The sequence below is a fragment of the Phascolarctos cinereus genome, unplaced genomic scaffold, assembly GCF_003287225.1.
Source record: "Phascolarctos cinereus isolate Bilbo 61053 unplaced genomic scaffold, phaCin_HiC Scaffold_4;HRSCAF=312, whole genome shotgun sequence".
In the NCBI taxonomy this organism is placed as follows: Eukaryota; Metazoa; Chordata; class Mammalia; order Diprotodontia; family Phascolarctidae; genus Phascolarctos; species Phascolarctos cinereus.
The window spans coordinates 285,600,251-285,616,658 of NW_027555847.1; the positions used below are offsets into that span (position 1 = coordinate 285,600,251).

Below are 16,408 nucleotides of genomic sequence, written 5' to 3' on the forward strand. Positions count from 1 at the left end.
CAGAAGAAGCATTAGTCCTTTTCATTGTAAAGGTCAGTATCTTTATTTATGTTCCCCTCTCCACCCTTCTTTTTTCAGTTTGCTCCTTTGATCATCTCTTCCCTCTCTCTAATCTTTCATTTCTCTTTCTCAGGGGAGCTCTTTGTTAATGCCTCCAAACATGCTCAGATCATTCCCTTGTTGTAAAAACCTTTATTTGACCCTATTTTCCCCTTAAGCAATTGTCCTATATCTGCCCTCCCTTTCACAGTGAACTCTAAGAAAAAGCTGCCTGTGCTTTGCTTCACTTCCTCCTCTCCCATCTCTTAATCTCTGGCAATGTTTTTCTTTTTGGTCACTCAACTGAAACTGCATTCACCAAGTATTACTGATCTCTCTGCAATTCCTTTCCCCATTATGAACTACCAAAACATATACACCTGAGAAGGAAACCTAGAGAATTGTCATAATAACTCCTTCATTAAGGAGACAATGAAGCATGATAGGAAAAACAACACTAAACTTGGATTGGGCTACTAGTCGCCAGTTTTGCTGTTAGCTAGTTGCATAACTTGAAGAATCTGCTTAACTTCAATTTCTATCTCTATCTCAAATTCCGTGACAGTAAGACTTGTTTATTATATTCTTTGATAGTATCTAAAGAGACGCAATTTGCCTGACGTAATTGCGTTTAGTCAGTTCTCACAGAAGTGAGATGATGATTGAAAAAACCTCCTAAAATATTTCATTTTCTTTAAGTTTTGTTCAAAATTGAAGCATTTTAAACTTCCTACAGTATCTTTTAAAAATAAAGGTTTTAGGTTAAAACCTTGAAAGTATAAATGATGAAAATTTTTTTTAAATTTAGTTCCTTTGCATCCTTTTTAAATTTTAGGGAAATAGTAGCTATACAGATATTAGCATTCTCTCACTCCTGAATTATTTTGCTTTTCCCCTGAAACTCAAAATTTTGCTAATATGGCATTTTAGTACTTTTGGAGTCCATCCATAGACTGTTTCAGCATGGAGACTTTAAAAAATAAATGACTTTGGAAGGCTAGTAAATCATTCATTAATTCTATTTAGAACCTACTTAATGCTAGAAATTAGTGTACTAGGAATTGACTTAATTCTGTCATTGACAGTATCTATCTTTGTACAATTTGAACTCATGTTGGCATGGTATGGAGTTGCCTTCTGAATTCTTACCATCCTTTTTGCTTGTAAATCTTTTCTGTTGAGGGTGATCAACTTACACATCAATTCCTAGTGGCCAAAAGAAATATCTGATTGCTGGTGGTGATGAAGATTATTCATCCCAAATTTTCTGGGACTACCCAGTTTCAAGATTCTTAGGAAGGTATTCTGGGGGCAAGTATGGAAGAGATAAAGAGTTTTAATCTTAAAAGGAAGTGCTTATATTTAATACGTACCTTCTTGCTCGAGTTCTTGAATCAAGCTAGCACTTGACTGACAGATTGCATGAAAGTTGATCCTGCCAGCTGGAGCAGGTTTCTTCTGAACAGGCCTGAATTTTCCCATAGCACTTTATAAAAAGGTACAAAAGAAAAATCCAAACATTCTGTCTCACTGTATGCTTAGCAGATACCCTCAATTTATTTGATAGTAAATTCTTCTAGAACATAAATCATATTGTATTTTATCTTTGTGGATCCAGCATTGAGAATAATGTCTTGCCTATTGCAGGAGTGTAAAAAATGTTTATTGAATGTAATCACATTGAATTAAGTCTATTGACAGAGTGGAAAGATAGTTTATTATGAAAAGTCGTTTGCTGCTAATTCTTTTTTTTGTTTAATATTTAAAAATTTGTGTTGTAAACTGAATGCCTGGGCCAATTGAATTAATCAGATGATAATTAATTAGTAATTATGTATTGAACACCCATTATCTGCAAAATTACTTGTTAGTGGGGCAGCTAGGTGGCTCAGTGGATAAAACACCAGCCCTAAAGTCAGGAAGACCTGAGTTCAAATCCAGCCTCAGACCAGACACTTGACACTGTGTGACCCTGGGCAAGTCACTTAACCTCAATTACCTAAAAATAAAAAAAAAATTAAAAAGAATTGACTTGTTAGACCCTCATGTTAAGTATCATTCTTCTCTTCAAGTTCGCATTACCAATGAAAAAAGTAACATAAGGGCCAAGTAAGTGGCACAACCATTGAGTACCGTGGGAGCTAAAGGCAGGGGGAGTATTACTTTGGACTGGAGTGGTCAGGAAAACTCTTATAGTAAAGATGGAATTTAAGCTGTATGTTGAAGGAAGGGTAGGTTTTCAGCAATAGGGCAGCAAGGTGGCATAGTGGATAGGTTGCAGGGCCTCAAGTCAGGAAGACCTGAATTCAAATCAGATACTTAGTGATTCAAATCACTATGTGATCCTGGGCATTCACTTAACCCTGTTTGCTTCCATTTCCTCATTTCTAAAATGAGCTAGAGAAGGAAATGGCAAACCACTTCAGTGTCTTTGTCAAAAAAACTCTAAATGGGGTTATGGAGGGTCACACATGATTGAAAAAAGACTGAACAACAACAAGGTTTTCAGTAAAGGGAAAGGAGAGGGCACAGAGGTAGAAGAGGATGACGTGTTCTATGGACCCTGCAAGTTTGATTGAAATACATAATTCCTTCAGGAGATTAATGGCAAATAGGGCTAGATAGGTAAGTTGAACTTTAAATGTTAGGATAAGAAAGATGAACTTTTATTTCATACATAATGTGTCTCTCTTTATAGATTTTGTGCAGGAGAACAGTGTTTGAAGATCAATCTGATTGCCATATGTAGGTCAGACTGGAAGATAGAGGGGGAGGTAAGAAGGGGAGAAGTTAACAATTGTTTAAATATTCCAATATTTTGGTCTATGTGGGGACTTTTTATCAATGATTTCCTTGGAATATAGGCCTACTAATGGGAGCTTATACTTGTTATGATTCATTTTGTATGTATTTTGACCACTGGTATTTCTTTTTTAATTATCTAAAAGTTTGTAGAAACAATAACACAGCCTAGGAACCACGAGGCCACCTAGGCATACCGTTTCCATGGAACGCTGTTCTATTGGCCACCATTAGGTGTAAGTGACACTTCTCACCTTTCAGGATTGTAACAGGGAATGTTGAACTGTCAGTGAAACATAATCACTAATTCCGGTCCTTGAAGGTGTACTTCACAGCGCTCCTAAATGGACTGAATGCCCTTTGTAACGTATTTATTATTTTAATAAGAAGTTCAATAACACGTTTCATGTTACAGAACTAGTTGGAGAAAATTATTTTTGGCATTTTAATGTTGTACGCTTGTGTTACTTGATCAGCCAAGTGAAATGGTGCCATTTGTCATAAGAAGCAAATTTACATTTCTGAAATGCTATTGTATTTGGCATCTTATCGTGCCATTTCTTGCATATCGTATCATCTTACATGTAGCATCGAGTACACAGTTCCGTGCAATAAATACTAATTAATGTGGTCTAGATTCAGATTCTTTGTCGCCTGCTGTCTGATCCTTGACAAGTCCTCAACTTTACTGAGCTTTAGTTTCCTCATATGTAAAATGCAGGGGTACAAAATGGCCTCTAAGCTTTCTTTCCTTTCTGGATTGATGGTAGGACGTATTTATTGCTTACATCATCTATGACATTTAAACTGAAGTATTTGAAAAGTGACTCTAACCTCAACAAAGATGTTAACTGTGATAGAGTAGATTTGGAGTCTAGACCTGAGGTAGGATCTTTGCTCAGATATATACTTGGACAAGTCACTTAAACCCTAAATCTACTCACCTCTTCCACTATGCCCCAAAGGTAAAAAACTAGCTTTCATTTTAAATCTTTGCCTTTGTTACTTCCTCCATCTTCTTCTTGCATTCACAGAGACCTGGCTCCCTCTGGATGACAAAGGTTCCCTGACTTCCATGACATCCCTGCCCTGCCAAGGCCTGCTAGTTTCATCTTTGCAACATCTCTCAAATATGTTCCCTTATCTGATGCTGCGACCACTCTGGTGTCGGTCCTCATCACCTCAAACCTGGATTGTTGCAACAGCATGAAAGTGATTCTGTCTGTCTCAAGTTTTTCCCCGCTCTGATCCACCTTCCATTCAGCTATCAAAGTGATTTTCCTAAAGTGCAGGTCCAACAATGTCACCCCCTTCTCAATAAACTCCAGTGGCTCTGTATTGCCTCTAGCATCAAATACAAAACCCTCTGGCTTGCAAAACCCTTTATAACCTAATCTTCCCACCTTTCCAGTCATCTCATACCTTATTCTCTTCTGTGTACTCTTAGGTCCAGTGACACTCAGCCTCCTTGATGCTTCATGAAGAAGACACTCTGTCTACCAGCTTTGGACATTTTCTTTTGAGTTCCTCCAGACCTCATCTGTGCATATTGTCTTCATTGGCTTCCTTTAAGTCCCAACTAAAATCCCATCTTCTAGAGGAAGCCTTTCCCCACTCCTCTTAATTTTAATGCCTTCCCTCTCAATTATTGTCAAATTGTTTTGTGTATAATTTATTTGTACACATTTGTTTGTCATCTCCCCATTCGACTGTAAGCTCTTTGAGGGCAAGAACTGCTCTTTTCCTCTTTATGCATAACCAGCACTTAATACAGTGCCTGGCACTTAGTAGATCCTTAATAAATGTTTACTGACTGACTTTGACTGACTGTTCTCGCTTTCCAGCAGTGTTTGCTGCCTTCTACAAGAAATCTTTTCAAAAGCCTCTTAATCTAGTATCTCTATTAATTATTTCCTATTTATTCTGAATATAAGTTGTTTGTATGCATTTGTTTTCTTATTGTCTCCCCCATTAGATTGGAAACTCCTTGAGGGCAGGGGATGTCTTTGACCTTTCTTCGTATTCTCAGAGCTTAGCACAGTGTCTGACACAAAACTGGTAAATGCTCATTGACTGAATTTGTACTTTCATTCATAATTGCTGGTTGTAATGGGGGGAAATGGAATTATTCTTATTCCTCATCACTCTTTCTAGGCTTTCCCTCTGCCACTATCACTCATTAGCCTCTCCTCCTTTAAGGTTCGTTCAATCTATAATTAATCACCGGTGGCTGCTTTCCTTCAAGGGCACCCTCCTTCCTTTCCTAAGTTCAGTGTTTGGTTCACCATCTTTATTTCTTCCCTAACTCCTATCCTCATAGTAGGGGACTTTAACATACATATTGATACTCCCTTTAGTAACCTAACTTCTCAATTCCCCAACTTCTTTTCTTTTCTTTTTTTTTTTTTGTGAGGCAATTGGGGTTAAGTGACTTGCCCAGAGTCAAACAGCTAGTGAGTATTGTGAGTCTGAGGCCGGGTTTGAACTCAGGTCCTCCTACTTCAGGGCCAGTGCTCTATCCACTGCACCACCTAGCTACCCCCTAACTTATTTTCCATGAACTACTCCTCCACTCCCTCCCCACCTCCAAGTCACACACAAAATTGGTAATACCCTTGATCTAACCATCACCCATAAGAATTCCACTTAAATGTTCCTGAACCCTGAAATTCCTTTATCTGATCATAATCTCTTGTCATTCTACCTCTCTTTATGCCTTGCAACTCCAAATCCTGTTTGTTGTCCTCAGCATGACATCCAATCCCTCATTCCAGGCCAGAACTCCTGCACTGGTTGCACATCTTCTCTTCCCTATCATGACCCCTTGGTGAACCAGTTCAACTCTACACTGTCCTCTCTTCTCCAGTCCCTTGTCTCTTTATCCTGTCAGTGATTGCCTCGCCATGCCTCAGCCTTGGATTACCCCCACCATCTACTGCCTTAGTTCTTACTCATATGCTGCCAAAGAAAGCTAGAGAAAATCATGAAACCATGCTGACTGGGTCCACTATAAATTTATGTTGTATAATCACAGCTGGGCCTCTATTGCCATAAGGCTATCACCTAAAAACCTTTTTAATTGATTCACTGTCCCATTCATAACAGCATTTTCCCAAACCTTTTTATCTCTCCTTAGATCTCCCTTGCCTTTTCCTATCCCCAACTCAGTTGAGAATCTTGACTCTTGCTGAAAAAATTGAGATGATTAACCAAGACCTCCTTCTTCTCTTTTCCCCAACTCCATGATTTATTTACCTCATGCTACTATCTTCTTCTTCAGTCCTGCTTCATATGTAGTTACGCCTTCTCCTCACCAAGGCAAATCCTGCACCTTTTGCACAAGTGACCCTATTCCCTTCTATCTTCTCCAGCAGATTGCCTCCTCTATCATTCCTATTCTCTCACTTGTCTTCAATTAATCCCTGTCTACTAGATGCTTCTATAATACCTGCAAACATGCCCATGTCTACCTCATCCTCAAAAAACCTGTTACTTGATCTGTTCTTCTCCCCTAGCTATCATCCAACAGCTTTCCTCTCTTTGTCCTGAACTCCTTGAGAAGGCCATTAATAATTGGGGTCTCTATATCCTTGTCTCTCCTTCTATTCTTATTTCTCTGCTGTTTGACTTTGAACTTTTTAATTCAACCAAAATAACGTTCTCTAAAGTTAGCAATCATCTCTTAGTTGCTGGAGTGAATAGACTTTTCAGTCCTCATCCTATTTTACCTCTCTGAAGCCTCTGACACTATGTTCATTATCTTCTGTATACTCTCTTCTCTCTAGGTTTTTGTGACACTACTGTATCCTGGTTCTCCTTTCTGCCTGTCTGACAACCAAATTTGGATGTTGCCCAAAGCTTTGTCCTGTGCTCTCTTCTCTTCTGCCTCAATATTACTCTTCTTAGTGATCTCATTAGCTCCTATGAATTCAATTATAATTTCTATGCAGAAGATATTCAGATTTATTCAGCACTGACTTCCAGCCTCATGTCTCCAAATGTTTATTGCCTGTCTCAGGCTATGGCTGTCCCATAAACTTCTTAAACTTAATGCATCCATCATTTCTCTGTCTCAAAACCATTCCCTCTTCTTAATTTCCCTCTTGCTATTGAGGGACCATCATTTTCCCAGTCACCTGGGCTTGAAACCTAGGTGTCATCCTCAACTCTTCAACTCATCCCCTATATATCATTTCTAACTTTGTAATATCTTTCATACATGCATCTTTCTGTCCTCTGACACTGCTACAGCCCTGGTCCAGGCTTTTAATGCTTGTTTCTTAGACTCTTGAAATGGCCTCCTTCTGGGCAGGCTCCTTCCTCAAGTCTTTGCCCACTGTAGTTTATCCTACACTGAACTGTCAAAGTGATCTTCCTAAAGTTCAGATTTGACTACACAAAATGCCCTCCCCATCCCTTACTCATTAAGCTCCAGTGATTCCCTATTACCTCCAGGTTCAAATACAAAATCCTCTGCTTGGCATTCAAAGCCCTTAAAAATCCTCTCTTCCCATCTTCTTATACCTTCCCTCTACCTCACACACTCTGTTTTCTAGTGACATTGGCTTCTTTACTGTTCCTTGAATAAGGCAGTCTATTTTTGAGGGTGACTAGGTAGTGCAGTGAATAAAGCACTGGGTCTCAAATCAAGAGTCAGAAAAACCTGAGTTCAAAACTGACCTTAGAGATTTCCTGTCTATGGCACTTCACTTAAACCCTGCCTCAGTTTCCTCAATTGTAAAATGTCAAAATACCTGCTAGGGTTGTTGTGAGGATTGAATGAAATAATATTTCTAAAGTACTTAGCACAGTACATTTATAATAGTAGGTACTTAATAAAAGCTCCTTTCATCCATCCATCTATCCATCCGATTCCAGACATTTTCCCTGGTTGTCCTCAATTAGGACTCTCTTCTACTTTGCCTCCTGGCTTCCTTGGCTTCACTGTGCTACTCTGTTCCATTGCTTGTGCCTCTTGATGTAAGTAGCATGTTACAGAAGAATGCTATCTGGCTGTGATTTCAAATCTCAGCTCTGAGTAAGTCACTTCACCTCTCCAGGCCTCAATTTCTACATTTTTAATTTGTGAAAGACTCTTACTAGATGATTGGAGGTCTCTCCCACCTTTGTATCTGGGGGGATGTATTAGAAGGGAGCAGGCATAAGAAGACTGGAAAGAGGGGTTATGAAAGGCTTCGAATGCCAAAGAGAGGATTTTACTTTGATTATGGAAGTGATAGGGAGCCACTGGAGCTTAATGAATGAGGGGTATGTGTTTCTGACACACCTGCACTTTAGGGAAGGTCACTTTGACAGCTTAGTAGAGGATAGACTGGAGTGTGGAGATACTTGTGGCAGGAAGACCAACCATCAGACTGTTGCAATAATGAGGCAAGAGTTGATGGGGGCCAGCACCAGAGACCTTGTTGGAGGAGATAAGATCTTTAATAAGCCTAGAGTCAATAACACTTACTAGCTGTGTGACCCTGGACAAGTCACTTAACCACACCTTTTGCCTCAGTTCCCTCATATGTAAAATGTGCTGGAGAAAGAAATGACAAACTACTCCAGTACCTTTGCCAAGAAAATCCCAAATGGGGTCGTGAAGAGTAGGACACAATTGAAATGATTGAACAACAGAACTACCAGTTGGTTTATGGAATTCGGGTATCTGAGGCTCTGATAGGAGGGTGGTTGTGCTTGAGGTCGAGGTGTTGCGCTTTCCCTTTGTCCTGCTCTCCAGCAGAAATTTCTCCTAGCTCCTGAATAGGACTGAATAACAATAGGGAAGAAAGTACTTTGGTTAGCCCTAATCTTATCCCTTAAGGAATAAAGGAAGGGGATTACATTTGGATGGGTTCAAATCCTGGTCCTCAACTGGGATGAGGAAAGGAAAGGTTAAATTCTTATTTAGACTTAAGATAATTTTTTTAAAAGTTTCTGATTATTATCCTTAATCCATTCACCTAATGAAAGGCCTTTTTTTTACCTTTTGTCCTGATCTATTCCACTGAAGAGCTTTTCCTAGTATAGAAACAGCTTTAGAGAAAAAATAGATTTTTAATATTTTTTACAAAAATGAATTTTGTTTTATCAAGGATATACTTTCCTCTCTTGTTTGGGGGTGAGGTACGATTTGGTGTTGCCCTCTCCTTCTAAAAACTATTGTGACAAATGATCCTTTGGGCCAAGATTATTCTACCAGCCAAGCAAATATTCTTATTTCAACTTGCTGTTTCTTAAATAGCAATAAATCTTCTCAAACCTTCTCTTCAAAACATTTGTGACTGTTTCTGTGAGGAACAAATTTTAGTTAACTATCTTTCTTCACTAGTGCAATTAAATGTACCTTAACTGGGAGAACTGAGCCGAATAGCTGAAGCAGAAAAGTAAATTTCAAATGAAATTGAATCTGTAGATATATTTGAAGTATAAACACCCAACATTATTCTTTATATCTCTTCCTTATTGGTAATATTTACGTGGGCAAGGTCTCCCACTGCATCGGGCCTCATCTTTACTTATCCTGATCTACATCTTGCCACTGGACCCACATGGCTCCAGAGGAGAAAGTAAGGCTGGTGACTTTGCACAGCCTCATATTCAATTCACTTGCAAGTCCTGGCATCATCTTCCTGATGTCATGGTCTTCTTTGAGAACAAAGGACAAACAACAACACGGCACACAAACTGTCTTAATAAAAGGTAGTTCAGGGGCAGCTAGGTGGCACAGCAGATAGAGCACTGGCCCTGAAGTCAGGAGGACCTGAGTTCAAATGTGGCCTCAGACCCTTGACACATACTAGCTGTGTGACCCTGGGCAAGTCACTTAACCTTGATTGCCTCTCCAAAACAAACCAACAACAACAACAAAAAAAGAGAGTAGTTCACCATATTAAATCTTGAAGAATTTAAGCATGATGTTATAAAGAAATTGGGAGCTCCCTCTTGTGGTCAATCATAATGTTTCAAATTTCAGTGCATGAGAAACAGAATGTTTATATATATCCGTGTGTGAATATATATTTGCATATATGTGGATTATTATTGGAAGGAAAAAATTTGTTTCTCCAGGGTAATCAAGGAAAACAGAATGATGACTATTTAAAAATATCATTGAGGGGCAGCTAGGTGGCACAGGGGATAGAGCACTGGCCCTGAAGTCAGGAGGATCTGAGTTCAAATCTGGCCTCAGACCAAACACTTGACACTTACTAGCTGTGTGGCCTTGGGCAAGTCACTTAACCCCAATTGCCTAAAAAAAAAAGTATCATTGGCTATATCTTTTAAAATTACTTGTATTTTCAGTTTAAATCTCTGTGTGCATTTGCATGAACATAGAGGCATATGTGTGTTCATATTCACACATCTAGATGCATGCTTTTGATATTTTTAAAAACCTATAACTATTGTGAATCAGTCAGTAAATTCTTAAGCAATGCCAATTACTACTTAATCCTGCTTTTCAATTTTGTCATTGAATTGTGAAATCCTTTTCTAATATTAACATAAATAAAAAAATGTTAAATTTATCCTAAAAACTCCCAAATCTTTTAAATTCCACTTAAGAATAACAAAACTAAATTAGTTGTATTGATTTAGATATTTTTAGGGACATTTATGGGAATGTAGCAATCAAGGAAAAAGCAGGTGTTAAGAAAAACCTGAAGAAATCTTCTAGAACAGACATAGTGTCTTGATATGTATGTGTGTATAGTAATCAAGATTACTTGATTACTATATATGTTTATATATATTTATATATATATATGTTTATATATATAGTGTAGGAATTCATGACTTTCAAGGAGCTTGATTTTTGAAAATCCATATTTGCAAAGCATATGCAATTAAGGGTTACTTATTTTGCAAAAAGGATTTTTCCTGTATAGTAAAGTGATTCATTATAAAAGTATTTTTAAAAAATTAGTTACACTTTAAATAGTATGGTGAGTTAGTGAAGCAGAGAGACAATTAGACTGGAGTGAGGTTATCTGGTTCTGATGAAAGACAAAAGAAAACTGGGTGGCCTGGGTGAATCGAGTAACTTGTCTGAGCCTGTTGACTCATCTGTAAAATGAGGTGTTTGACTGGAGTGATTCTTAATGTATCTTTCAGCTCTAAAAATAGATGATTCTACTTAGAAAAAAATTATTTACAAGTAGCTTTTGAGGAAGACATTTATTTCATTTAAAGGCATGCCTCTTTTGGACCTATTTGGGAAATACTTCAGATTTTGAGTTTGGCATGTTTTGCAAAGTTTTATAAAATTTGCAGTTGGGAGTAGTATAGTGAACTGATGTAGTTCACATTTCAGCAAGCACCTGGTAACTTATCTGAGAGCATCTGGTTTAATCTGTTTACAGATAAACTAGGTTTTAATGGTGCAAAAAGTTTTGTGTAGTGGGGGTAGGGAGGGAAAGGTTGACTTTGTAAATTTAAAAGATTATATGTTAATGTTAATGTGTTTGCATGGAAGATCAAGTAAGCCTTTTGTCTATATTTCCTCTTACATAACACAGATTTGACGGTAAACATTCATTTTCTTATGTGGTTCTAGTCAATATGACTTTAAGTGTTGTCTTCTCTCATTATATTGTTAGCTCTTTTTTTGTTTTGTTTTGTTTTGGTTTTGAAAATATTTTTTGTTTGTTTTTGCTTTTTGATGAGGCAATCAGGATTAATAGACTTGCCCAGGGTCACACAGCTAGTAAGTGTCATATGTCTGAGGTCAAATTTGAACTCAGGTCCTCCTGACTCCAAATCAGAGCTCTATCTACTGCGCCACCTAGCTGCCCTTTAGATTGTAAGCTCTTTGAGGGCAAGGACTGCCTCTGACCCTTAGGGTAACATTGCAGGTATCTGAACAAACATCTTAGAAATTAAAGCTAAAGCAGTCTGGGAAAGGCCTTCTCATCACAGAGTCATCCTTTACCCAGACAGTGATCCTTTGTGGGCAGGGTGGCCACCAGACACCAGACAACTGGGGCAAGGGAATATAGGGCACCCCCCCCCCCCCAAGCACCAGCTACTTCCTTACTGACTAGTACAGAGGGTGAGAAACCTAGAAACAGACTCATATCAGAACTATATCTCCCAGGAAAACAGACAGTGTAGTGGTATTCTTCTACGCCATAGAGGATCACCTGGGTCTTACTCTGATGAACAACCTGAACCACCTTAAGACAAAACAGTGCGCTAGCCTAATTTAATTTATCAGCTTTGGTATGAATCTTCCCATTCCTTATGCCTCACCACAACTTGCTGCCCTTGTGTATTTTTATTGTTGGCCTCCCAGCTGTGAACTGAGCATTATTGCTTATTATTATATTGACTCATCTCACCGTTCTCAGTTTCATTTGGCCTGGCAATGGTTGCTGACTGCTTCTATAATAGTGTTAGTATAAAATCTACAATTATATATAGACTACAATTTCATAGTTGTAGATCTGTAAAGTCCTAAGGGACCTTAGGAAATGATAATCAGGTCTAATCCTTACATTCGACAGATAACAACATTGAGATCCAGCATAGTTAAGTGATTTCCTGGCCCTGACCCTTCCATCTCCACCCCTCCATCCTCCAACATGAACAGACCCATCTAGACCAGAGACCATGTCTTCTTCCCTAGAAACAATAATCTACTCGATTTAGAACTTGACCTTGAGTTTGATTGGCCAGTGAGTCAGTGAAAACTTGACTGAGTGTATCTAATAGGCCCCCATACCAAGCTTAAAATCCATTCTACCCAGGATATCTCAGGACAGCCTCTCATGCATTTGCACTAACCTCTCCTTTTCAGTTTCTTGCTCTTGGAACAGAAATCAATTCTCTGCTTCTGGAAAAAAGCATGAAAATTGATGACTATAGTCCCTGTGACTCTCTAGGCAGAAACTGTCTTTCCTGCCTACCACTGCCCTATATGTACTTTCACCTTTTAGTATCATAGATTTGGAGATGGAAAGAATTGTAGAGATTATTTAGCTCTAGGCCTTCTTTTTACAAGTGAGATAACCAAGGCTCTGAGAGGTTATTTGTCAGAGTGATCTATCAGATCCACTGACTTCAAATCCATTGCTCTATCCTTCATACTACTTTACTCATCTTTAGAACATAAACTCCATGAGGGCAGGGATTGTCTCATTGTTATCTTTGCATCACTAGCACCAAGTTTGGTATCTGGAATATAAGAAGCACATGATAAGTGCTTCTTCATTCATACCCCAAAGTATAAAATAGCAAGAGTTTAACCTCGAGTCTTTTGACTCCAAATAAATCTCCTCTGCACTACAGACTGCTGCCTGGTTACTGCAGGGTGGGGGACCGGGGTAGTGGTTGTGAAGATGTCCTCCTACCTCCTTTACTCTGTTTCCTTCCCATGTTTTGGATTTCCTTTTTCTTTTCTTTTTTTAAACTTTACTTTTAATATTATAAATTTGACTAATATAAACAAATGACCTTTCTTTATGTAAGAAAGAATAGAAAAAAGAGGATTTTTTTTTGTTAACGCATGAATCTTTATTATGTACAGCTTCTTTTTTTAAAGCATATAATGATGTTGATATAGAAGTACCAAAAATCTCTTCTTGTCTGTGACTTTGAAGAGTAGGTCATCGCAACTGAGTAGATTTAGGAACTCTGAAGCTAGGATAATTGATGGGGTAGCACTATTCATGTTGTTCCAGAAGTCTTAGTGCTATTTTAAACTTTGATAGCTTAAGATAAATAAACCCTATATTTATTGGAACCCCCTAGCGGCAGGAAAGAAGATGGAGAGGAAAGACTATCAACCGTACACTGATCTCATTGAAGAAGGAAGGAGAATGTCCTAGAGGTCAATAGGTAACAGCCACCAGGATCTGAATTGGGTGATAAATTTGTATCTCACAAACCTCAAAAGAGGTTGCAGATTTCAATCTCTCTATAACCTACTATTCAGAGTATTTCTTGCCCATTTTTAACAACAACAATAAAAACAACAACTATAGTAGATCCGTAGATATTTCATCATCTAGGACAAATGTGCCCCTTATTTTCACCACTATTTAGGTTCAGGGGAAGAGTGGAGCTCTGCTTTTTTTAAAAAAAAATTATTTTGGAGCTAGTCAGGATTAAGTGACTTGCCCTATTTGCTTTTAACGAAATAAATGGAGGGCCAAGATAGCCTTGGGAATCAATACCACCTTAGTCATCAATTAAAATATTTCTGTTTCATTCTGTATTTTAGAAATTTCATGGCAAAATAATTGTTGAATTTTCTTTCAAGAAAAAGCATTCCTAAATATATTTATGGTGGTAGCTGATACTTAGAGTGTCCCAAAAGTGTTAGTGAAATTTTAAGTTTAGACTAAAATAAGTTCTCTCTCTGTCTCTCTCTCCCTCTCCGTATGTTGTGCATGTATGTGTGTGTGCATGTGTGTGCGTGTGCACATGTGTGGTCTTTTAAAGTTTGCAAAATATTATACATGTACTATCTTATTTGATCCCCACATCTAACCTCTGAAGTAATACTTCAGGTACCATCATCCCCATTTTATAGATGAACAAACTGAGGTCAGAGATATTACCTGTCTTTCACATGGTCAAGCAACTAGTAAATATTGATGACTGGTTTTCATTATGTTTTTCCTAACTCTAAGACAAGGGTTCTTTCTATCATGATGTTTTTCAAATTGTAGTTGAATACAGCCAAATTTAATTTCAGTAGGGGAAATAATTAAAGACTTTAAAAAATTCATGAAAAGGATATGTTTTAAATGAACGCCTTGTGCCAAGTTTCTTTTCTTTTCTTTTCTTTTTTTTTTCAGATACTTGCCCAGTGACAGGAAACAGTAGCAGTTGCAGAGATTCCACCTCCAAGCTTTCCAGCTACCTTTATGTGTTCATCTTGGGGCAGCTATTTTTGGGAGTAGGAGGAACCCCTCTTTACACGCTAGGAACAGCCTTTATTGATGACAGTGTTCCTACGCATAAGTCATCTCTCTATATAGGTGAATTTGTGTTCTAAAATAATTGACCCATTATGGCTGTTTGTTTGATTTGCATTGTAGACAAAGTAAATACATAAGTATTAGGAAATATTTCAGGCAGATCTTTCCCATTAAACTAAATTTGCATAATTGTTAAATTTTATTTGTAATTTATGAATTTTCATAACATAAAAAAGATATTTCCTGAGAACTATTTAGTTAATATAAAATCTGTTGAATTCTAGTTACGTTAAAAGATGATGGACATCACTGATGTAATGATGGATGGTACCTCAGAGTTTAATTAAGAATATCCTAAAATCCCTTTTTATATACTATATTTTCTTGCATATATTCCAATTTCCCAAATATCCTTATGAATTTTTTGTTTGTATTGAAACAGCAGCCCACTGTTGTGAGAGGGACTTCTCTAATGAGAATATATTTTGGCCTCAACAGGGCAGATGGAAGGCTGTATTTGAGGTTGCCACTAGTGAGGCTAGCAGGAAGGAAGAGCCTGATAGCCCTTAACTCTCTCTTCTCTTTTCTCGTCTCTGTTTCACCACTTCTTTCCCTATTTTTCTTCCTTGGGTTTTTGGTGCAGAACTATTGGACCTTCCAGCATGTCTCCAAACATTTTAGGGGAGACAAACTCTCTACTGAATCTTTTATTTGAACCGTATCTCTAGGCTTTGCAAACAGAAACCTGATGTATTTTTATTGATCTCTTTATCTCTATCAATACATCTGACCATGTATATAGGTATAGATCTATCAACACAGATGTAGACTTACATAGATTGATACAGATGTAAAGAATAGTATTTTCATGTGAAAGAGTTTTTCAAAGAATGCTGTTCTCTTCAAATATAGCTGAACACAGAGAAAGTAATCATCATTCACAGTAATATCTTAGATTTATGGGCTGATGCAAAGGCAGTGCTAAATTCTTGAAATCATGAGCATCACACACATTTACGTCTCCTAGCTATTTTGGCCTTATGTCTACAGCTTAACAGCTTGTTTATTGAACAAATTTATTAAAACTCAGGGTGATTTTGAAAGTGATGTGTATGAAACAAAAAGTAAAAATAAATCTATTTTTGTTGTGAATGTAATCCCCATGCAATTTCAAACTTTCTCTACCATAAAATATTCTTCACATTATTATGCATTTTGAAAGAAAATTTAGAAATATTTTCATGTTCTATTTTTTCTTTTCTTATAGGAATTGGATTTTCTATGTCAGTCCTAGGCCCTGCTATTGGATATGTGTTGGGAGGACAGCTGCTAAAAATCTATATAGATGCTGATATGGGGAAAAGGCAAGCCAATGTGTTTTGAAACTTTAAAAAATGTTTTTAATGTTTAATATTTAACGTTAATGTTTTAACTTCTTTGTAAGTGTTGATATCATAAACCGTACACTTTCTCAGTATGACTGGTTTCTGGCCCATTCGTTTATTCTTTTCTTGTGGCATTTTTATCTATGTCATCACCTAAGTATTCCTTGTACAGAGTATCCTCCCAGCATGCTAAGGGCATTTTGTCCAGGTTGCTCATCATTAGGTGGGTTCTAGTATAGCAACTAGATCTGT

The 16,408-nt window shown here is 37.6% G+C and overlaps 1 protein-coding gene across 1 annotated transcript in view; it reads left to right on the forward strand.

The window, feature by feature from the left end:
• Positions 1–16,408, forward strand: part of LOC110223658 (solute carrier organic anion transporter family member 4C1-like) — a 114,030-nt gene that overhangs the window by 30,084 nt on the left and 67,538 nt on the right. The window contains exons 3-4 of the mRNA XM_021009296.2: positions 14,649–14,831; positions 16,039–16,135. Of these exons, the coding sequence (XP_020864955.1) occupies positions 14,649–14,831; positions 16,039–16,135 (280 nt within the window). The remainder of the gene's footprint in view (positions 1–14,648; positions 14,832–16,038; positions 16,136–16,408) is intronic.